The sequence below is a fragment of the Mesoplodon bidens genome (assembly GCF_964165515.1).
Source record: "Mesoplodon bidens genome assembly, chromosome: 9".
Lineage (NCBI taxonomy): Eukaryota > Metazoa > Chordata > Mammalia > Artiodactyla > Ziphiidae > Mesoplodon > Mesoplodon bidens.
In genome coordinates, this window is record NC_138166.1 from 11007576 (window position 1) to 11031152 (window position 23577).

Genomic DNA, 23577 nt, shown 5'->3' on the forward strand with positions numbered 1-23577 from the left:
ATATGATTACATATATATATAATTGACTATCTATAACAATATATGGCTATAATTTGTTAATCTATGACAATACCACAGAAATAGATATCTCCCTATAACGTAAAAAGTCTTCCCACAAAGTTCACAATTTATAAGCTGCAAATGATGACATAAAATAAAAATATTTTGTGATGAGAGCACTTCTATATTTAAGATCGTAAGTTGGGGCTAACAGTAAGTAAACCAGTAAGAAGACCAAATGTCACCGATACTCCCCACTGTCAAACAGCAGCTGTGACAAATGCTGCAGAGGAGAGATGCATGATTCTGTTACGGCTTGTAACAGGCGTAATCTGACCTAGGCAGGGCTTCCTTGAGAGGGCTGGGAGCGGCAAAACAGCAAGGCAGGAGGAACGTGACCAAAGTCAAGGAGTCTGAGTCTAGGCTGGAGAGTATAGGTGCTCAACGGCCCTGGTATGGAGTTTACCTTTATGCCAAGGACAATGGGAAGACAGCAGAAGAGTTTGTAAAGTGGAGTTACCTACCTGAGCAGATCTGCATTCTGAAAGGTTTGCTCTGGCTGTAATGTGGCAACCCTCCCAAGAGGCATCAGGAAACAGAATCAAAGTTTAAACAGCTTACAAACTAACAAAATAATTTAGGAACTGCATCTAGACCAAAACATACCAAAATGTCATAATTTCTTCATCAGATCTGGTGGCCTACCTGCATCAAGAGCTTTAAAGGAGAGAGGACTGGAGCTCCAGGGAGGGGTTCTCAGGGTGGGGTGGCTGAGTACCAACAACTGCTGGGTTCTGGTCACTTCCCCGCTTCCCAGTCCAAGCTTGTCTTTTGTATGTTTTACCTGAGAGGTTTCTAATAAGGGTCAGCTGAAGAAATGGCTTTGTGACGGAAACCAAATCTGAAAACAGATGTTAACACCCGTGGCCTCTAAGACCCAGGTAAAAGACTAGACTAGAAGCAGTCTGTGGGAGAGCAGTACCTCAGATGACTACACCCTGTCGTTCCTGTTTGGTCTAAACTTCTCATTGTGATCTTCTTCATAAGAGACGGTACTCAGAAATGGTCCCCTATTTGCTTCTAATCCGCCTCAAAAAGGTTCAAACTCTGGGTCACCCCGGCACACCAACCAGAATGCTACAAGAGAAAGGAAGAAAGGCGGGAAGGGAAAAGCAAAGGGGAGGGAAGAGAGAAAGAATACACAGTACCAGGTGGCAAGGCCCTGGAGCACAGCTGGTGAGGGCGCAGACTGGCACGTTCACTTTGTAAAGCTGGCAATACCCACTGAAGCTCAGCAATGGTGCTCCCAGGAACGACATGCAACAGAAATGGTATGCAAAGGTTCATTCGCCAAAAGACATGTATACAAAGGCTCGCAGAAGCACTATTCCTAAAAGCCACCACCTGCAAACATCCCACATGCTCATCAAGAGAATGGATTGCCTACTGTGAGGTATATTCCTATGGTGAATACTGTACAGCAATGAGACTGAGTCAATTACAGCTACACACGAAACCACGGATGAATCTCACATAGGTAACATCAGGAGAAGATGGACCAAAAGACTACACAGAGGGTTTCTGTTTATATATACTACTCAAAAACAGATAAAACAACTGACTAGTCATGTGCAGAAATAATCTCAATTTCTATCTTACTACTAAAGCCCAAAATTAATTACAGACTTAAATATGAAGAGCTGAAAACTTCTAGAAGTAAGCATAGCAAAAACCTTAGTGACCCTGGGCTTGGCAAAGATTTCTTAGATACAACACATAAATCATAAACTACACAAGAAAAAAATCAGTAAATTCAATTTTATAATGATCTGTGATCTATGCACTTTCCCATATACATCTACAATTTAAATATTACAAAATATTAAATAAAAGCAGAAGAAAGCATAAAGACTGAATAGATGGAAGACAACCCAGTCAGCCACCGTCAACTCATCTCACCACTCAAGAAAAACTACATCCCAAATACTTCTATCCTGCAAATACAGAAACAAAGCCAAGAGTGGCAGAGTGAGGGGTGGAAAAGGAAAAACTAGTTCTCATTAGCTGCCCGTCCTACCCTTTGAGTTGCAATGGGAAGGCGACAGGTCCAATGAAGAGAGAATCTGTTATAGAATTTGGCTCTCCTCCCACGGCTACTCTCAATTCACCACAGAGACATGGAGGAAAACATACTCAACATCAGAGCAAATAAAAGGCACCTTGATTCTGGATCATTTTCCACTGAACATCCTTTACTTTCTTCTCTCTTCATCTGGTCCCATCCTTATTTATTTATTCTCTCCCTTCCGTTCTCCTGATTCTTCCAGACTTCTCTTTGTGCTTTCTGCAACCATGCATTACTATCATATGTCCTTTTCACTGAAGAGGCTCCAAATTAAGAAAAGGAATTAAAATATATACACAAAAATAGCGCAGGTTCTTTATGTTATTTCAACTGCCCTTATACTGGGGGAGGGGCAACATACCAATTCTCCATCACTTCTCACCAATTTTGTTTATATAGCATTGGTAGAATATAAGCCACAGCATAATTATTTTTTTTGATCCTTTCTCTCTCTCTCCCTTTTTCTCTTCTTTAAAAGGTAGCTAGCAACTTGTCAAGTCAACTATGTGCTAGCTATGTGGGATGCTAAAGATATAGGATACTACTTCATATCTATTCCAGTGTAAGGGCCCCTTTTAACACGAAAAATGTCAAAAACACATACACAACAAGAGATGATCCCTTTAGTATCCGTTCCCTGAGAAAATGCAATCCTCCTACAAAGGCACCGGTATTTCATTAACTTCTGACTAATTGTGAACCTTATTAATCACAACATCCATTCACATTTTACAACAGCAGATGTGGGCAATGCTTAGTGTGAATGCAGATTCTCAGCTTCTCAAGCCCCTTATCTCAGGACCTCCTCAACCCTCCTCCCTGTACTCAGCCTAGATGGACTGGGAAGCATAGCTCTCAGCACTCTGGGCTCAACTCTTCTGTATTAAGTATTGTCCGATTTTGTTCATGAGTTCACTGAAGAAGTAGTAATAGAGTTTGAACAAATCTGAGGCAGAGTGAAGTGTTTTCTGTTCACTCAGGACCTTTCTGGGAATGATTTAATCAGTCTCCCTACAGCACACCCCGCATTCTCCTCTCTTAGAACTAGTATCTGAAAACGTTTAATAAATGATTACTACCTTTTCCCCAGCTATTACCATTATTACTATACGCCTCTTCTCCACCTACTCTAACCCCATAAATTTCCACATCCCTGGAGTGTTCTAGCAAGGAAAAGGCAAGAAGAAACGAAAACTTGAAAAACCTAATTTTTGCGTCAAATAAATTTTTACGGCTTTTTTTTTTTTACATTAAGTGGCGGCAGATGAAGAACTAAAATTATGCTCGACCCTTGTCTCTACCACGGCTAAGCTGAATATAATCCATCTATCCAACAGCAGCTCAATTAAAAGGAAAATATTCACTGTAGGGTTTATTCCTAAAATCTGCAGAAGGGCACTCTCTTGCAACAGATATGTCTTCCTCTTAACTGGCAATAACATACAAATCAGGCTCATTTGTTTTTTTATTCATTCAATAATGTTCTCTGTCCTTAATTTTAAAAATGGGTAAGTTGACATTTTGCTCTCTCTCCAAAATATAAAACCAAAAAATAAATGACAACTTTTGCTACCCCACTGTTTTTTGTCCTATGAGTCAGCCATTCGGAAAAGAGGTGCTCCACACGTCCCCTGCTAAATGATATTCAATGGACACCCCTCCATTCTGTTAAAGGTAAAAAAAAAAAAAAATAATAATAAAAAAAATAAATTTCAAGGTGGTATTGCGATCTGTTAAGATAACATATTTTCTAATTCAGGTCACAAAAAACTTCAAAACTCCATTATAATATAACTTCAATCATATTTGTATGTATTCTCAATGAATGATCCTTAAGAGTCTACAAAAATAAAAGTTTATTTTTTGTTTTGCTTTTCCCATTTTACAATATTGTCTGGAAAAAAAAAATTCAACCACTACCAGCTGTCACAGGACTGGCAATTCTCATTAAGCAGGTGAAAAATATGAGATGGAAAGATTATTACGAACATCACATCACTGTTTATATGTCTATCACATTTTGTACTTAAAAACATCGTTCCTCCACTCGGTTCTCTGAGATATCATATGAAACGATCACGCTAGGGGACTTCCCTGGTGGCGCAGTGGTTGAGAGTCAGCCTGCCAATGCAGGGGACACGGGTTCGAGCCCTGGTCCGGGAAGATCCCACATGCCGCGGAGTAGCTGAGCCCGTGCGCCACAACTACTGAGCCTGCGCGTCCAGAGCCCGTGAGCCACAACTACTGAAGCCGGCGCGCCTGGAGCCCGTGCTCTGCAACAAGAGAAGCCACCGCAATGAAGAGTAGCCCCCGCTCAAAGCAACTAGAGAAAGCCCGCGCACAGCAATGAAGACCCGACACAGCCATACATACATACATACATACATACATAAGATCATGCTGTACTGCGGACAGTGAACAAAAATCAATCGTGACAAATGATAACTTGGCTTCCCACAAGCAGCTTCTCCCCTCTTTAAAGAAAAACAGGGTCTCTTCATCCTTTTTTACCAATAAATACACGGGAATACTGACTATAGGTAAATGCCAAATATCTTTAAGACTCATGCCATGCTTCAAATAACTATTTAAAATAAAACAGTCAAAGACTTAAAAAATTTAGGTGATTAGAGAACAAGGAATTGCAGAATGTGGTGGTAATGCTACATGATACTATAAACTATTAAATTGCTGGGGCAAGTATAGTCTTCCTAAGCCATGAATTTTTTTTTAAACTTCAGATTCTTGTTTTTCAAGTTCTTCCAAATAAACTAAAAAGACAAATGATGACCATGATTGTATAATTTATTTAAAGGAGGGAGGAAAAAAGAGTAATTTCTATTTTTAATATTTCTACATTAATAAAACAACTTCTATGTTGGCAAAGTGTTGGCTTAGCCATAAACTACATTTATACCCATTAAGTCAGCATATCACAATTACCAAATATATGTGTAAGCACCCCCCCAAAAGAGTAACAAACAAAGCAAGCAAGCTCTGGTAAAATGTGTATAGAGTTGTCATAAGCACAGTGGCAGATTTCTAAACTTTAAAATCATGTCTGCATTCATCCTCCCTTTCCATCAAATTTAACCACAGGAGCTTAGGTGAAACAATAATAATAATTTTAAAATAAATATATGTAATCACCAATTATTTTAGAATCTTTCCTTATAAGACTGTATTTTAACTATAAAAACCTCACCGATTCCTAACTTGTTTCTCAGTAATATTCACCCATTCTGTTTAACCTTCAATTTCTCAATAGAGAACACATGCTACTCAAAAAGCCAACGTAATTATTGTTGTCATGCCATTAAGAATTGCTCTTCCTAGTAACGAAACTCTAATATTACAGTTGGTACCCGGTACATTCACTATTTACACCACCGTCCTCTCCCCTTCCCATCACCACCATTTTACTGGCAGAATATTCACAAGGCTGAAGCTTGTTTTTCATCTCAGCAAAGAGAATGCTTAAAATGGGATGGCTAGCCACAAACCAGAAGTTAGAAGCTACGTAAAAATAAGCACAACTGTGTCTAAATTTTTCTATGTTCAACCTCTAAAGAAAGCAGTGACATCTTCCTTATTCATAATTCCCGAAATTCAAGCCAGGAGCCTTTCACCCAATTACACTAATAAACTGATTTAATGTCATCATTTTGCCATCACATCATGTTCTCCATACACTAGTGTACACTATAATTAAACTCATTTTACCATGCTGGGTTCTTCACCTCCTATTTTCTTTCCAGGGTTTTTCCTATATCATTCTTTAACTACCAAAGGATTTCTCCATAATATTTTCCTAAATATTACATCTGTGAACAAAAAGACAACCCTGAAGACTAACCAGGGAAAAGATAAATCGACACACCTTAATACAAAATACCAGCATTACGTATAAACTATGAGGTAACCAACAGAAAGGTAAGCATCAACTGTATGCCCAAGAACCTCAATTTAAAATATTATGTAGTAGAAACAATTTTGGTAAACAGAAGTGAACATACATTTACATATCAAAATAGGCAACTATTAGACCCATTTCTGACTTGAGAGAAACATATCTTAATTCTATTTATTAAGTAAAATAGGCATATTATGAAAATATCTCCTTACAGGTATAATCCTCCGATTGACAGATAAAAATAATTGCTTTAAAAATACTTCTGAGTCATTTTGTCCTTACCTGCAGGCATGAACCATTACTGCATGCAGTGACTGTTCCATTTCCTAGCACAGACTTGAAGAAGCATCATATCTCTCTTTCAGAATGTGACTAATATGGGGGTTTGCAATTCCTAAGCTATTTACAAATGGCACTCCCTTTCCACATAAGAAAATATTTAATACAACCAAAAGCTAAGTATTTGTAACCTAGATCTTACAAACAATATTGGTAATTTTGTGTAGCAACAACCTCAAAATACAGGAAGCAAACCTAGTACTAGTATTTCCTTAAAGAATGCAAGATTTCTGTTTATTTTTTAGCTAAGTATATTATTTTTTAAAGCCTTCAACAGCTGTCACATACGAACCACCAGTCTGCTGTGTTATGGTGTGCATGCTGCAGCTGATTAGGCTTCACTATTTTTTTTTTTAAATCAATTACCCTTTGTAAAAGCAGAACAGCTTACCGAAATACACGTCTTCAAAACAGCACAATGACCAGCATGCAATACGATACGTTATATAGCAAACTTGACAAGAAAAAAATACACCCTGATTTGTTTCTTAGCAATGCTACACCATTAATTGTTCATGCAAGAGATGTAGCTGTACCTTTCTGAAGAGGACGACTTCTCAGAGTTAACTGACATCAGCAGCTCAATCTTCTGCTTGATTTCTGGAAAAATCAGAAAATATTCACAACCAAGATTGCCTGCCCTTGCTTTCAAGCCTTATATCAAGAGATTTTTCTTCTCTAATCCCTTTTGTTCAAAATGAGGCCACAAGATTCGCAGTACTTCTGTTAGGACTGGGATTCAATGGTGCTCTAAAGGGAAAAAGCTCCAGAGGCATCAGGCCTTGCTAAACTATGCACATGACTGTTTATGAAAGCAGGAAGTACCATTTCTTTCAAGCAGAGGGGTGTTTTTTTTTTTTTAAGGTAGAACTAGCATGGCTCTACAGGAAGATTTTTAAATGCAGCAAATTAAAATACAAACCAAAAATGCTAACAACTGGATTGAACATACCAGATAATTTGAGAAGTCTGGGTAATAAAGTTACAGACTGTAATAAACAGATAGACAACCCTTGGCTACTTCTATTTCACCAGCCCTGAAAAATATGGCTCAGTGAATCATTTTTATCACTTAAGAATGAAATATTAAACCAGAATCCCAATTTTCAGACTAAAAATAGTTTAATCTGCCACAATTTATTGATTGTCTTTAAAGATACATTTATATCTACTCCCGAACTCCTTTAGAAAAACACTTCTGTTTTACACCTTAATTTTCCCCTCCTCCTTCGCAGTACACCGCAAGTGAACAGCAACACCCAGTTACCAAGCAGATAATATACTTGTCCTTTTAGGGGAGGACTGACAACGCTATCTACAACAGAAATGTAAGCGCCAATTCAATTTAATTAAAAGATCATTGCTGATACTGATTCGGAAAAAAAAAATTATAGACAAAAAGGGAAGGTGAGGTAAAAATAAAAGAGGAAAAAGAGAAGGAAAAATAACCTAACACATTTCCTTTAAAATATTAACCATTAATATAAAGCACATAATTTTACATGAATAAAACTGATATGGTCCTATTATCTAGACTATTTCACATATAAAGCTGTTTTCCTATTTGTAAATGTGTTTTCCTATTCAAAATCTTAAAAATTCACATACCAAAAATAAAACACAATCCCACTAAATCTACAGGCAGTCTCAGGATTTCAAAGTAGACCTCAATAGTTTGGGGTTTTTTTTTAAAGGGTAAAACAAATTTTAATTTTTAAGAATCTTGATTCTAGAAATCCAAGGAATATGAAATGTAAAGGAAAAAGGAAAATAATTAGTTGCATAAAATACAGTGGGCCTGTACAGAAATATCCTCTCAGTGTTGTTAAGATAAGAGTTTTTCCAAATTTTTTAAGCTAACAACTTCATCCAACGGGCATTCTAAAGCTGGCATGAATATCTAATGAGAGCACAGACTTTACCACAGGCTACAGCCAAACTACCACTGGGGAGAGCACACAGCAGTGGTGATGATAATGAAACTTACCCTGAGGAGTCTCACGTGGATTACAGAGCCTGGCACCTGGTGCCTTAGTGAATGCTCAGTAACGCCCCGTTTAAAAGGAGCATGGCATTTAAGAACTCAGGCTCCAGGATCCGCCGCCAAGCAGCCTAGGATTTGAAAGCAGGCTTCTCCATCATTTTTAACAGCCATGTGACCTTGAGGAAATAAACTCTCTAAGCCTCCATCTCCTCTCCTATAAAATGGGGATAATAATTCTACATGAAGGGCTGTTGTAAGGATTTAATAACATAACCCATGAAAGGCACGTAGTGTTGTGCTTGGCACGTAGTAATAAGCCCTCACTGCCTAGCAAAGGATGGGATCCTAAATAAATATTTGTTGAATGACCTAATGAGGTATACTAGGTCTGTCCCATTTTAAAGAGCTTTTCTATAGTTTTAATCCACCTTCTCCTTCTTACTACCAACCTTAACATTCACCTGTTTATCACCGTAGTATTGATATTATTATATGTGGAAATTAAACTTTAACCTGTGTCTCAGCCTTCCTTTCTAGAGGAATTATTCTCGGTTTATCAACTAGACACTTCAGGAATGAGGTGACACTTGAATTCTTCACTGTGGCAATTTTTCATTCCAAAAAGACAGAAAGTTCACACTTCAGGGTATCTCTATAATATCTGTGCACTTAAGCTGAAAGTCCCCAAAATTAAACTGCATAGCTCTAATGAAGTATATGCCCATCTTACATATATTAGAAAGAAAAGTTAAAGCTCTAAACCACTTTCTGGCTGGTGACTTTGGAAGCTACAAACCAAAAAGGTTTCAAATAATTCATGGAAAGGTTTCCAACATGATTTTCACATCTTCAAACCTTCAGATCTGTTTATAGCTCCAGAAGGACTGAAAGGTTCAGGAATGTTCACAAATACCACGTTAACATTGTATCCACTGAGAGCCATGCATTCCCTCTACACTCCTACCTAATCCTTATCAATATCAGCCATGGGACTGATTACTCCCCATGTTCATTCTACCACGATAAATGCCACAGTCCTGGGGTGGGGGGGGGCTTTGAGGTTCATGTCAGTATGATTCCAAACACCCTTGGTTAAGGGCCTTGGGCTCCCTGATAGTGTCCTGAACCTCTGATCATCTGAGTCAGCTACTACCATGACCACACGTAGGATGCTCTCTTACACACACTGCAAATACGTCCCCCGAATTAGTTGTTTTTCTATATCTATACTGGATATTTCACAGTATCCAGGACCCTATACTTTGTTTTTCTGCAATTAATCCCACCAGTCTTTTCCTTTATGAATTACGGTTTTCCAGTTAAACTCACATTTCCTTATTTCACAAATAAATAAGCAAGTAGTACCTATATCTCTAATACTTCATTTTCTACTCAATAACATGAGTTTGAAGACTCCTGGAACACTTAGGGTCCACAGTTGAACCAATCCCTAAGAACCCGACAAGGAATAGAGGTGAACAATAACTACTACCAAAACATAGTCCAGTAAAGCAGGTGCTTCAAAGATTCAGACCCTAGAAGAGAAACCGGGCAGTCCTGAATCCACCTAGAATCCTAAGAGCAATAGCAGCATAAGCGTAACACAGGGCTCCCATGGAGAGGATCCTCCTTAAAGAGGATCCTTTAAGATCACTAAACACTAAGCATGAGCTCACAAAGGACACTTATTTTTATGACATGGAAATTAAATAAGACATCATAATTGGGCAAACAGTTCTACCTAAACTTGTAGACCTACATCCTTTAAACATCGGTGTTATTCTAACAGATTTACTAAATTTCCCCTCACTTGGCAAATTTGGAGCCATTTCAGGCTACAAGAAACAGGTATGTGCTCAGGTTACTTCAGGTGACAGGATAATACAGCAAGAATACATCTAGAAGTTAAGAGGAGGGGAAAAAATGCCTAAGACCCAGAATCCTGTTCAGAAGACGGGGCAGCTCTTGAAACCCAGTTACAATACCAAGTGCTCCGAGGGACTGTTCTCCACCTTAACCTTTCCCCATCCTGGCGGTCAAAACTTCTGACCCTAATTCCATTTCTCCCTTTGCTACCAACTAGTAACTACTTCTCTTCACTTCACACGTTCACAGATTCTACTGCCTTGTAATGCATACTTATGGCCTTCTCTCACCTTAAGCGAGTATCTTTAAGGGGCTCCTGTTTAAGCTCGCAAGACGGCCTGCAGACACTTTTCCTGCTCAGGTGTCAATCCATGATATTACCATCTGGGACCAAGTATTGAGGTCCTGACTCAAAATTCAAGTGACTGACACAAAAGAGACTCTTCATAAAGGGACAGGAGTAAAGCAAGCTCTCTGAGACATCTAGGAAGATCAATGATTAACTGCTCCCAACATCCTGAAGATCAGTCTAGCCTAAAAAGGAGTCCCTGTTATCCCAGCATTCGTTATTCAAGTTTTCTTTGTGATGAGAATGCACAGAAAAGCAAAAATTGGGCAAAAAAATGACCATTGATAAACTGACCATTCAAACAACTGTCCCTGATTTTCATCAGCCTCTACCCCCACCCATCAAATGCCTTCTCTGCTCAGTCTCTCACTGATGGTCATACAGCCCAACAATTCAAACAAAATGCAAGTCCAGAGCAAAGTGAACACTGAAAATCTGCAACAAAGGATCGAACTTTAGACAAAGCTGACGGACAATACTAAAGAAATGTTAGAATCCCAGGCAAACCCACTGACAAATGACAATATAGAAAGGAGTTAAGAGGGTTAGTAATTGTTAAGAGTAATCAACAAGGACAATAATATGCTAAGTGTCTCGGGAATGATAATTATTTGATTATGAGAGACTAATGGGAGAAAATAATAATACACTTAAGTAGTCTGCAAAAATATCCAACATTACCATTGCATTACTACTTAAAAGATATCCAGTCATATTATTACAGTCACCCCCTGGTATTCATGGGGTGGGGGGTGCTGATTGGTTCCAGGACTCCCACCCCACCCCCTACACCCTGCTGATAACAAAATCCACAAATGCTCAAGTCCCTTATATAAATGAGGTAGTACAGGCAGCCCTCAGTATCCACGGATTCAGAACCCACAGGGATCAACTGTATATAAAACTTAATACGAATATGTATGTCAGAAACAATCAGCACTTGATACATTCTTCCTTCTAAAACTCAGTAAACTCAGTACCTATTTTTCAACTACAGCTTGAACTTTTGTTAAATAAAATAAGCTTACTTCTAAAATCTGATTTTATTTATCAAAATAAAGTCTCAATTTCACCCGCCTTCCTTAAAAGCAGTCTTTTTCTGGTATCAAATTTCCTCCTGCTATAATTCCAAAACAGTATTACTTTATGTTCCTGAATATTGCACAATGCCAACCAACAACAATATGTACGCTCCAAACTCTACAATGGGGCGGGCTGGGGTGGGGGTGGGGGATTGGTGGGGGATTGGAGGAGGAGGAGAAGAAGGTGGTCTCAGGCTCGTTAGGTTTCCGGCTTAAAACTTTCAAGGTAGCTAATAATGCTGCCACTTACAAGAAACTTCACTTCCTAAAGAAAATGTTTTCCTCTGTCAGTTTTAAAATTATTATTCTGAGCGCAATTTATAACCCAAAAGAAATGCTAGTTTAAAAGGAAAGATTTGTTATTGATTTCCAAATCCTAGTAAGGAAACTGGTCAATCCCCTAAAATTGGGATTCCCCTTCTCACCCACCCCCCTGGAAGCCACCAAGCAAGAAGGCAGAGAAAAGAGACCAATGCTAGGGTTGTGTCTGCACGAGGCCAAGACCCCAGATCATCCATCCTAACACTGTATGCAGCGCCATAAAACTTTAAGTTCATCACACAGTACTTGTTACCATTGCTTGGTTATTTTTATGTTGAGGAATTTCAGAAACAAATACAAAACTGCATCAAAGTGTGAAAATATGAATGTTTAAATAAATTCCTACTTCTATTAGCCTCACCATCAATGCCTCCTATTAGCAATGAAATGTAACGAAATTAATCCCTGAAAACTGTCTACAGGTTTCTCACCACAGCAGAGTATCATTAATAGTTAATCTAGCCACTAAACAGAACAAAGGCACTCTTAACCCTCGCTCTGTTGGGGAGACAAGTAGTAACACAAGTTCTTAGATAACTGAGCTCTTACACTCAGGGTGAGATCCAATGCTCTATTCACCATGAAGTCAAGTTTTAAAAGGTTCTCTATTTTATACTTACAAAATAATTATCACTTGTATATTTTACTGGTATAATATATGAATTTTAGAAATTATATCAGAGAATAGTAATCAGAAAAAGGAAGTATTTTTATAATGCTAACCTAAAGATAGTTTTTTGTACTAGATATTAATATACAACTGAAACTACTCGGTTCTCTAAAATTATGGCTTACAATGTCCTAAATTAAGACCGTTTAATTTTATTTACAATTTTGGCACATAAAGAACTCTGGGTTCACCAAAGAAGTCAAGGCCCACTCAACCATCTTAAAAAGAAAATTCACTATCTTAAGAGGTGACAAAATTATTGTGCAAGGTTTATTTATATGTGTAAGAAAACAAGCCATATCAAAATATGTGCATATAAGGAGGAATTAGTGTCCCCAACTCCTAACCAACATTAACGTTCAAACTTAGGAACTGAAATTTATGTGACATAGTCCAATTTTTCCACCTTTCTATATTCCTTCAGTAAGAACAGGTACTGAGCTAGGTGTTACCTGAGCAGGGGGAAGAAAAAATATGTTAGGCAAAATTCCTTCCCTTAGAGAGTTCACAGTCTAATACTTAACATTTAGCTTGAACCATCTAGCTTATTTAAGCCCCTTATATGAATTAACTCATTTAATCCTCACAACAACTGGAGAAGGTAGGTACTCAATATTTCCATTTTACATGCATAGAAACTGAAGCTTTTAAAGTTTACGAAATTTTCTCAAGATTCCAGGGCTAAACAACTCCACTTAGAATAGCATCAAAAACAATAAAATATTTAGGAATAAATTCAACCAAGGTGAGAGAATTGTACACTGAAAACTACAAAACACTGTTGAAAAAAGTTAAAGACCCAAATAATTGGAAAGATATCCTGCGTTCATGGATTGGAAGATTTACTATTGTTAAGATGGCAATATTCCTCAAATTGATCTACAGAGTCATACAATCCCTATCAAAATTCCAACTGCCTTTTTTTGCAGAAATCGACAAGCTGACCCTAAAATTCATATGGAAATGTCAAGGGACCCTGAATAGGCAAAACAATCTTTAAAAAAGTAGAACAAATTTGCAAGGCTCACACATAAATTTCAAAACTTACTACAAAGTGGGGAGCTGGCATAAAGATAGACATATAGATCAATGCAATAGAATTAGAGTGCAGAAATAAACCCTCACATTACAGTCAACTGATTTTTGACAAGAGTGACAAGGCCATTCAATGGGGAAAGACAGCCTCTTCAAAAGATGGTGCTCAAAACTGGATGTCCACATGCAAAAGAATAAAGTTGGACTCCTGTCTCACACCATATACAAAATACTAATTCAAACTGGATCAAAGACCTAAATATAAAGGCTGAAAGTATAAAACTTCTAAAAGGAAATATAGGTGTAAACCTTGATTTTGGATTAGGTTAGAGTTTCTTAAATATGACACCAAAAGCACAAAAAACAGAAGAATAAATAGATGCATTGAACGTAAGAATTAAAAACTTTTGTGCTCACTTCAGCAGCACATATACTAAAATCGGAATGATACGGAGATGATTAGCATGGCCCCTGCGCAAGGATGACAGGCAAATTCATGAAGCATTACATATTTTTTCACGGCAAAGGAAACCATAAACAAGATGAAAAGACAACCCTCAGAATGGGAGAAAAGATTTGCAAACGGAGCAACTGACAAAGGATTAATCTCCAAAATATACAAACAGCTCATGCAGCTCAATATCAAAAAAACAAACAACCCAATCCGAAAATGGGCAGAAGACCTAAACAGACATTTCTCCAAAGAAGATATACAGATTGCCAACAAACACATGAAAGGATACTCAACATCACTAATCATTAGAGAAATGCAAATCAAAATCACAATGAGGAGCTTCCCTGCTGGCGCAGTGGTTGAGAGTCTGCCTGCTGATGCAGGGGACACGGGTTCGTGCCCCGGTCCGGGAAGATCCCACATGCCGCAGAGCGGCTGGGCCCATGAGCCATGGCTGCTGAGCCTGCGCATCCGGAGCCTGTGCTCTGCAATAGGAGAGGCCACAACAGTGAAAGGCCCGCGTACCGCAAAAAAAACAAAAAACAAAAAAACAAACCTACAATGAGGTATCACCTCATGCCGGTCAGAATGGCCATCATCAAAAATCTACGAACAACAAATGCTGGAGAGGGTGTGGAGAAAAGGGAACCCTCCTGCACTGTTGGTGGGAATGTAAATTGATACAGTCACTATAGAGAACAGTATGGAGGTTCCTTAAAAAATTAAAAATAGAATTCCCATATGATCCAGCAATCCCACTGCTGGGCATATACCCAGAGAAAACCATAATTCAAAAAGACACATGCACCCCAAGGTTCACTGAAGCACTATTTACAATAGCCAGGTCATGGAAGCACCCTAAATGCCCATTGACAGATGAATGGATAAAGATGTGGTACATATATACAATGGAATTATTACTCAGCCATAAAAAGGAACGAAACTGGGTCATTTGTTGAGACATGGATGGATCTAGAGACTGTCATATAGAGTGAAGTAAATCAGAAAGAGAAAAACAAATATAGTATATTAACGCATATATGTGGAAGCTAGAAAAATGGTACAGATGAACCAGTTTGCAGGGCAGAAATTGAGACACAGATGTAGAGAACAAACATATGGACAGCAAGGGAGGAAAGCGGCTGGCGGGGGGGGATGAATTGGGCAATTGGGATTGACATGTATACACTAATATGTATAAAATGGATAACTAATAAGAACCTGCTGTATAAAAAAATAAAATTCAAAAAAAAATTTTAAAACAAATTAAAAAAAATGCTGGAGAGGGTGTAGAAAAAAGGGAACCCTCTTGCATTGTTGGTGGGAATGTAAATTGATACAGCCACTGTGGAGAACAGTATGGAGTTTCCTTAAAAAAATAAAAATAGAATTACCATATGATCCAGCAATCCCACTGCTGGGCATATACCCTGAGAAAACCATAATTCAAAAAGAGTCATGTACCACAATGTTCACTGCAGCTCTACTTACAATAGCCAGGACGTGGAAGCAACCTAAGTGTCCATCGATGGATGAATGGATAAAGAAGATGTGGCACATATATACAATGGAATATTATTCCGCCATAAAAAGAAACGAAATTGGGTTATTTGCAGTGAGGTGGATAGACCTAGAGTCTGTCATACAGAGTGAACTAAGTCAGAAAGAGAAAAACTAATACCATATGCTAACACATATATATGGAATCTAAAAAAAAAAGGTTCTGATGAACCTAGGGGCAGGACAGGAATAAAGTCGCAGACGTAGAGAATGGACTTGAGGACACGGGGAGGGGGAAGGGTAAGCTGGGACGAAGTGAGAGAGTGGCATGGACATATATACACTACCAAATGTAAAATAGATAGCTAGTGGGAAGCAGCCGCATAGCACAGGGAGATCAGCTCGGTGCTTTGTGACCACCTCGAGGGGTGGGATAGGGAGGGTGGGAGGGAGACACATGAGGGAGGGGATAGGAGGATATATGTATGCATACAGCTGATTCACTTTGTTATACAGCAGAAACTAACACAACATTGTAAAGCAATTATTCTCCAATAAAGATGTTTTTAAAAAAGAAAAACATTTCATAAGCCTATAGCAGCCATAGATAGTGACTCCTTCAATGGATCTCGACAAAGTAAATTGTAAACCTCTGGAAAGGACTCACCATTCTAAATGCCATTAAGAACATTCATGATTTTCCAGGGAAGAGGTCAAAATATCAACATTAACAGGAGTTTCAAAGAAATGGACTCCAACCGTTATGAATGACTTTGAGGGGTCCAAGATTTCAATGGAAGAAGCAACTGCAGGTGTGGTAGAAACAGCAGGAGAACGAGAGTTAGAAGTGGAGCCTGAAGATGTGACTGAATGGATGCCATCTCATGAGAAGACTTTCACGGATGAGGAGGTGCTTCTTATGAATGAGGAAAGAAAGTGGTTCCTTGAGATGGAATCTACTCCTGGTGAAGATGCTGCATAAGACTGTTGAAATGACAACAAAGGATTTAGAATATGGCATAAACTTAGTTGATAAAGCAGCAGCAGGATTTGAAAGGACCGACTCCAATTCTGAAAAAAGTTCCACTATGGGTAAAATGCATGCTACAGAGAAATCATTTGTGAAAGGAAGAGTCAATCGTTGTGGCAAACTTCATTGTTGTCTTATTTTAAGAAATTGCCGTGGGCTTCCTTGGTGGCACAGTGGTTGAGAATCTGCCTGCTAGTGCAGGGGACACGGGTTTGAGCCCTGGTCTGGGAAGATCCCACGTGCCGCGGAGCAACTAGGCGCGTGAGCCACAACTACTGAGCCTACGCGTCTGGAGCCTGTGCTCCACAACAAGAGGGGCAGCGATAGTGAGAGGCCTGCGCTCCGCGATGAAGAGTGGCCCCTGCTTGCCACAACTAGAGAAAGCCCTCGCACAGAAACGAATACCCAACACAGCAAAAATAAATAAATTAATTAATAAACTCCTACCCCCAACATCTAAAAAAAAAAAAAAAGAAAGAAATTGCCGTAGCCTTCCCAACCTTCAGCAGCCACCACCCTGAACAGTCAGCAGCCATCAACACTGATGCAGAATCTTCTACTAGAAAAAAGACTGGGGCTTCCCTGGTGGCGCAGTGGTTAAGAATCCGCCTGCCAATGCAGGGGACACTGGTTCGAGCTCTAGTCTGGGAAGATCCCACATGTTGCAGAGCAACTAAGCCCATGCGCCACAACTACTGAGCCTGCACTGTAGAGCCCGTGTGCCACAACTACTGAGCCCACGTGCCACAACTACTGAAGTCTGCACGCCTAGAGCCCATGCTCCGCAACAAGAGAAGCCACTGCAATGAGAAGCCCGTGCACCACAGCAAAGAGTACCACCCGTTAGAGGCAACTAATGAAAGCCCGCGTGCAGCAACAAAGACCTAATGCAGCTAAAAATAAATAAATAAATTTATTAAAAAGAAAAAAGATTATGACTTGCTGAAGGTTCAGATGATGGTTGGTAATTTTAGCAATAAAGCTTTTTTTTTTTTTGCGGTACGCGGGCCTCTCACCGTTGTGGCCTCTCCCGTTGCAGAGCACAGGCTCCGGATGCGCAGGCTCAGCGGCCATGGCTCATGGGCCCAGCCACTCCGCGGCATGTGGGATCTTCCTGGACCGGGGCACGAACCCGTGTCCCCTGCATCGGCAGGCAGACCCCCAACCACTGCGCCACCAGGGAAGCCCAATCAAGTTTTTAATTAAGGTATACACATTTGTTTAGACATAATGCTGTTGCATACTTAATAGACTACAGTATAGTATAAATATAACTTTTATATGCACTGGGAACCCAAAAAAAAAAGAATTAAAAACTTTTGTGCATCAAAGAATACTATCAAGAAAACAAAAGGACAGTCTACAGAATGGGAGTAAATATTTGCAAATCATGTAGCTGGTAAGGGACTAGCATCCAGAATATATAAACAACTCTTACAACTTGGCAATTAAAAAAAAAACAACAACCCAATTTAAAATTGGGCCAAGGATTTAAATAGACATTTTTTGAAAGAAGAAATATAAATGGCCAATAAGCACATGAAAAGATGCTCACCATTATTTGTCATTAGGGAAATGCAAATAGAAACAACAATGAAATACTACTTTATAGCCACCGGGATGGCTATAATCATAAAAACAAGTGTTAGCGAGGATACGGAGAATTTGGAACCTTCGTACATGGCTGGTGAGAATGTAAAATGGTACCTTTGCTTTGGAAAACAATCTGGCAGTCCTTCAGAAAGTTAAACCAAGAGTTACCATATGACCCAACAATTCCACTCCTCGTTATAAACCCAGGAGAAAACATGTTTATACTGTTCACATAAAACCTGTACACAAATGTTCATAATGGCGTTATTCATAATATCCAAGAAGTGGAAACAACCCATATGTCCATTAATTGATGAATGGATAAACAAAATGTGGTCTATCCATACATAAAGAAAATGAAGTACTGATACGTGCTACCTCATGGATGAATCTTTAAAACATTACAGAGGGGCTTCCCCAGTGGCGCAGTGCTTAAGAATCCGCCTGCCAATGCAGGGGACATGCGTTCGAGCCCCGGTCCGGGAAGATTCCACATGCCGCGGAGCAACTAAGCCCATGTGCCACAACTACTGAGCCCTGTGCTCTAGAGCCCGCGAGCCACAACTACTGAAGCCTGTGCGCCTAGAGCCCGTGCTCCTGAGCAAGTGAAGCCAACGCAAGGAGAAGCCCGCGCACCTCAACAAAGAGTAGCCCCCGCTCGCCGCAACTAGAGAAAGCCCGCGCGCAGCAATGAAGACCCAATGCAGCCAAAAAAAAAAAAAAGATCTTCCTCACTTCTGGAGATGGGACGTGGAATGAGGAATGGCAGTCGGGGGGATTTTACCATTACCTGCACTTGGATTTTTTATAGGTATTACCTAAGTAATTAAAAATAATTTTCTTATGGGCTTCCCTGGTGGCGCAGTGGTTGAGAGTCCGCCTGCCGATGCAGGGAACACGGGTTCGTGCCCCGGTCCGGGAAGATCCTACGTGCCACGGAGCCGCTGGGCCCGTGAGCCATGGCCGCTGAGCCTGCGCGTCCGGAGCCTGTGCTCCGCAACGGGAGAGGCCACAGCGGTGAGAGGCCCGCGTACCGGAAAAAAAAAAAAAAAAAAATTCTTAAATAATGTTAACTGTTACCAAAGGATACCCATTTAACATAAATCCCTTTCGGTACTTCCCTGGTGGTCCACTGGGTAAGACTCCGTGCCCCCAATGCAGGGAGCCGGGTTCAATCCCTGGTTGGGGAAACATCCCGCATGCATGCCACAACTAAGAGTCTGCATGCTGCAACGAAGACCCAGTGCAGCCAATAATTAATTAATTAATTAATATTCTAAAAATAATTTCAGGTGGATTTCCGATCTAAATTTAAAGGCAAAACAGTAAAACTTTAAAATAATACAAAGGAGAACATTTTAAAAAATAAATAAAATAAAATAGATCCCTTTTGTAGTTACATGGCTTTCAAACAGAGAGTCTACAAAAAGACTGCCATCACACCATTATAAATAGCCTCCAAAATGCCAATTTTCACTTTCAAATAAAATTCACAGTTTAACCAAGGTCAAAGCAATGTTCTGTTGGAATTGTGAGAGTGTTATACTGAAGGGGAAAAAACAGAACAGCTGATTTATTCTGACACTGTTCTATCATAAGAAAGGGAATCTCATGGAGGTTGTACAAAATTGGTCATTTAAAACTAGCTTTAAAAACTAAATTCGGTCTGCTCCTTCTAATTTTATCATGAACAGGCTCTTAAAACAAAATAAAAGTGCTGAAATAAACTGGTGAACTAAAAAAACAACCTATCTAAAAATATAGGTAATTAATTTAGCAAGCCCCAAATGAACAAGTCTCAACTAACGGAGAAGGCGTGCTTATGAGATACACTACTGCTGTAGAAAAACGGAATCCCATACATGACAGTTTAAGATAAAAATAAATAATTTTAAATAGAGCCATCTGAATTATTAGGTGCTTTTGTTAGACCATGCAAAGGAGGAAGGCATGTGCTCAAGAAGCTAGCGTCAAGTGCCAGTGCAATTACAAAGCAAGAAGCACTTTCCACAAAAGAACCGCAGCAATAGAGGTCAGTGTAAAATGGCTCAAGAACAGAGTTAAGAAATTCTACTCCTGCTTTTTTCTTTGAAAAATAACTTCCTTCCAGTCACGTAATTATCCATTTTAATAACAAAATAGTTCCTCAGTTTCCATTGAAATATACCTACCGAAGTTTTTTTTTTTTTTTTTTCCCTACCAAAGTATTTTAACTTGTCTGTTTACCCACCTTTTTCTAAAGTCTAACTCAGTCTGAAATTTGGACTGAGACTACAAGCTGTGGCAGCAGGGGGTATAATTCGGACTCTGACAGCATTCTATTTCTTGAGTTAGGGTGTGGGTATACAGGTGCCTATTTTACTGTTCCCTAAACGTACATTCATAATTCATGTAATTCATGCATGAAAGATATCACAACTTTAAAAAATGTTTTTAACCAGAATAATTAATGAAAGATGTGCCAGGGCAAAAGTGGGACACTGTGCATCTTAGAAGTACTGCCTAGTCACCTCTTCGTTTTTTCCATTGCTCTCATCACATATTCTCTTCTTTACTCCCCTGAAATAGAGGTAAACCTCAGCTACCAGGGCTTCGAGGAATAACTGATTTTTTTTTTTTAAGATTTATTATTTATTTATTTTTGGCTGTGCTGGGTCCTAGATGCGGCATGAGGGCTCTTCATTGTGGTGCGTGGGCTTCTCTCCAGTTGTGGCATGCGGGTTTTCTCTTCTCCAGTTGTGGCGCACAGGCTCCAGGACACGTGGGCTCTGTAGTTGTGGTGCAGGGGTTCCAGAGCGCATGGGCTCTGTAGTTTGTGGTACGCCGGCTCTACTTGAGGCGCACAAGCTCAGTAGTTGTGGCACTCGGGCTTAGTCGCCCCCCGGCATGTGGGACTTTAGTTCCCTGACCAGGGATCGAACCCGCGTCCCCTGCATTGCAACGTGGATTCTTTACCACTGAGCCACCAAGGAAGTGCCGGAATGAGTGATTCTTGACAGCCATGTGTTCACAGTTGAAAGATTCCTTACCTCATTTAAACCATTCTGGACTGAAACATTCACACTGAGGATAATACAAAGTTTCCTGGCTACCTCAAAGCCTTTCATTTTAGGCACTGCACCCATACTCTCAAGGCCTCTGAAAGGTAGCTGAAGGTCTGCTTCTGCACTGAGGGCTCCAGATTAAGACAGTGCTTTTTACTTATTGCTTTTCTGTGTTGTCCCATACAGTCTGCCATATGTCACTATATACGCACCCTTCTAATTGGCTCATTCTAAACTGCTGAGAAAACTATCGGCAGGTAGTTTCTCACAATGTACATAAAGTTTTCCTTAAACTATCTATAACAATTCAATGTCTGAATCCTACATCAATGCTCATAAAGAGTTCCAGTCCTGCTCTCTTTCAAGGGTCCCACTGCCACAGTACATCTGCTTCTCCTTGAACATATGCTTTGTAATTTTCCAAGTGGTAAGCTCTATAACTGTGGCTTGCACATGGAATATAAAAGTATGCCAGGCTCCTCTGTATTACAATGGCAACATTAACCCTTGCTTTGTATTATGATGGCAATTTGACAGGGATTACATATGTATCTTCATAAAAACACTATGAGGTAGATACAAACATCAGCTCTATTTTATAGATGAGTAAAGGAGGGGAAAAGCCTGAAATATAAGGTAACATGTTTAAAGTCACCCAGCTATTAAGTGGCTGACACAGAACTTGGCCCTAGGTCTATAAAACTCTGAAGTCAATGCTATTATTATCTACAGTAATATACTGCCACTCCCAAACTGACCTAACCTCTCAGTTTCAGAAATCCAAATTCCTGAGGTAGGGGTTACATTAATCCAATTCATCTTTTTCTAGCCAGGCTACCCCATCCACAAGATGCCGGACCACCTGCACTGGGGTCACGATGCACACCTAATCCAATCCCTTCAGGGGACGTAGCACACAACAGAGCCACATCCAAAAGGGCGGCCGGGGGCACCTCCAGTCTTCACGTGTGCTCCTACTTCCTGACAGCCCAAGAAGTTAGAAGAGTGCGTGACTGACATACATCAGGCCCAAACCCCAGAGTTCAAAAATGGGAATGCAAAGGAAAAATTCCAGTTTGGGTAAGAGTTTTCATCAAGCCCTACAGCACCCACTGCAAATTTCTGTTCCAGTTCAACTCATTATTCAAATTTTTCTACTCAAAATGTTAATTACCTAATGTTTACCAGCACTGTATTTAGGACGGTGCGAATCAAATAAAAAATCCTGTCAAGAGTTCCTTAGGTTTTCTCACCAGAGGTTCTGGTGAAAAAAAAATTCACAGTGAAATATTTCTTCCTCTAAAGGTTCCTATGTTATGTGAGATCTGAAACAAAGGAAGAGCTATGCCTGGATCTCCATCATTTTTGTAAAACCCTTTTTTTCTACAGCTGATGACTAAAATCTCTAATATTGTGTTTCAGCAAATCTTCTTTAAAAAAAAGTTTGTGCTGCTTAACAATCTTAAGTAATCCTTCCCTTATCTAGACCTACGCTGCCCAGTGCAGCAGTTACTAGCAACCGTTAGCTACCAAGCACTTGAAATGTGGCAAATCTGAACAGATGCTTAGCACAAAACAGAATGAAAAGTATTTCATTAATACTTTTATGCAGATTACATGTTGATATGATACTATTTGGATATGCTGGGTTAAACACATTATTAAATTATATTATTGTATCCATGGAATATTATTCAGCTGTAAAAAAGAATGAAATCTGGACACATGCTACAACACGCATGAACCTTCAAAACATACTAAATGAAGCAAGCCAGACACATTAGGACAAATACTGTATAATTCCACTTATTTCATGATACCTAGAATAAGCAAATTAAGAGACACAGAAAATAGAGCAGAGATCACCAGGCGCTGGGAAGGGGAAACGGAGAGTTATGAGTTATGGTTCAGGGTCCACGGGGAAAGCACCTCACTCAAGGTAGTAAGAGGGACTGCAAGAGTTACCTCAAATTCTCAGTACAGAGGACATAAACGCTGCTAGTAAATCAGTTCAGGGTTTTTTAAAGTGCCTCTAATGAACCCTACTCAATTTAACCCCACAAATAGAAAAGTCTAGTAAACTGTTTTGCTACCATCAAGCTTAAAAGACAAGTCTTACTTTTTCCTACTGAAGAATGAATTTGAAGAGCATGAGAACACTCTGAAACCTCAGCCATTTCCACAAACCATTCCACAAGTGCTTCCTAACAAATGTCTTCAAAATACTCTGACAAACAGAGCTTTGTGCTGAGAGCGCTTATCTATATAAAAG

General features: G+C 39.5%; 1 protein-coding gene across 10 annotated transcripts in view; it reads right to left on the bottom strand.

The window, feature by feature from the left end:
* The window catches only part of SRPK2 (SRSF protein kinase 2), a 236111-nt gene that overhangs the window by 131541 nt on the left and 80993 nt on the right, over positions 1-23577 (bottom strand). For 4 of the 10 annotated variants that reach the window (XM_081244895.1, XM_081244891.1, XM_081244890.1 and 1 more), the window contains exon 3: positions 6914-6977. The exons of 5 other annotated variants lie outside the window; for them this stretch is intronic. In XM_081244895.1, the coding sequence (XP_081101021.1) occupies positions 6914-6977 (64 nt within the window). Of the gene's footprint in view, positions 1-6913; positions 7139-23577 lie in introns of those variants that run through there. One more of the 10 variants, XM_081244894.1, reaches the window with a different exon arrangement.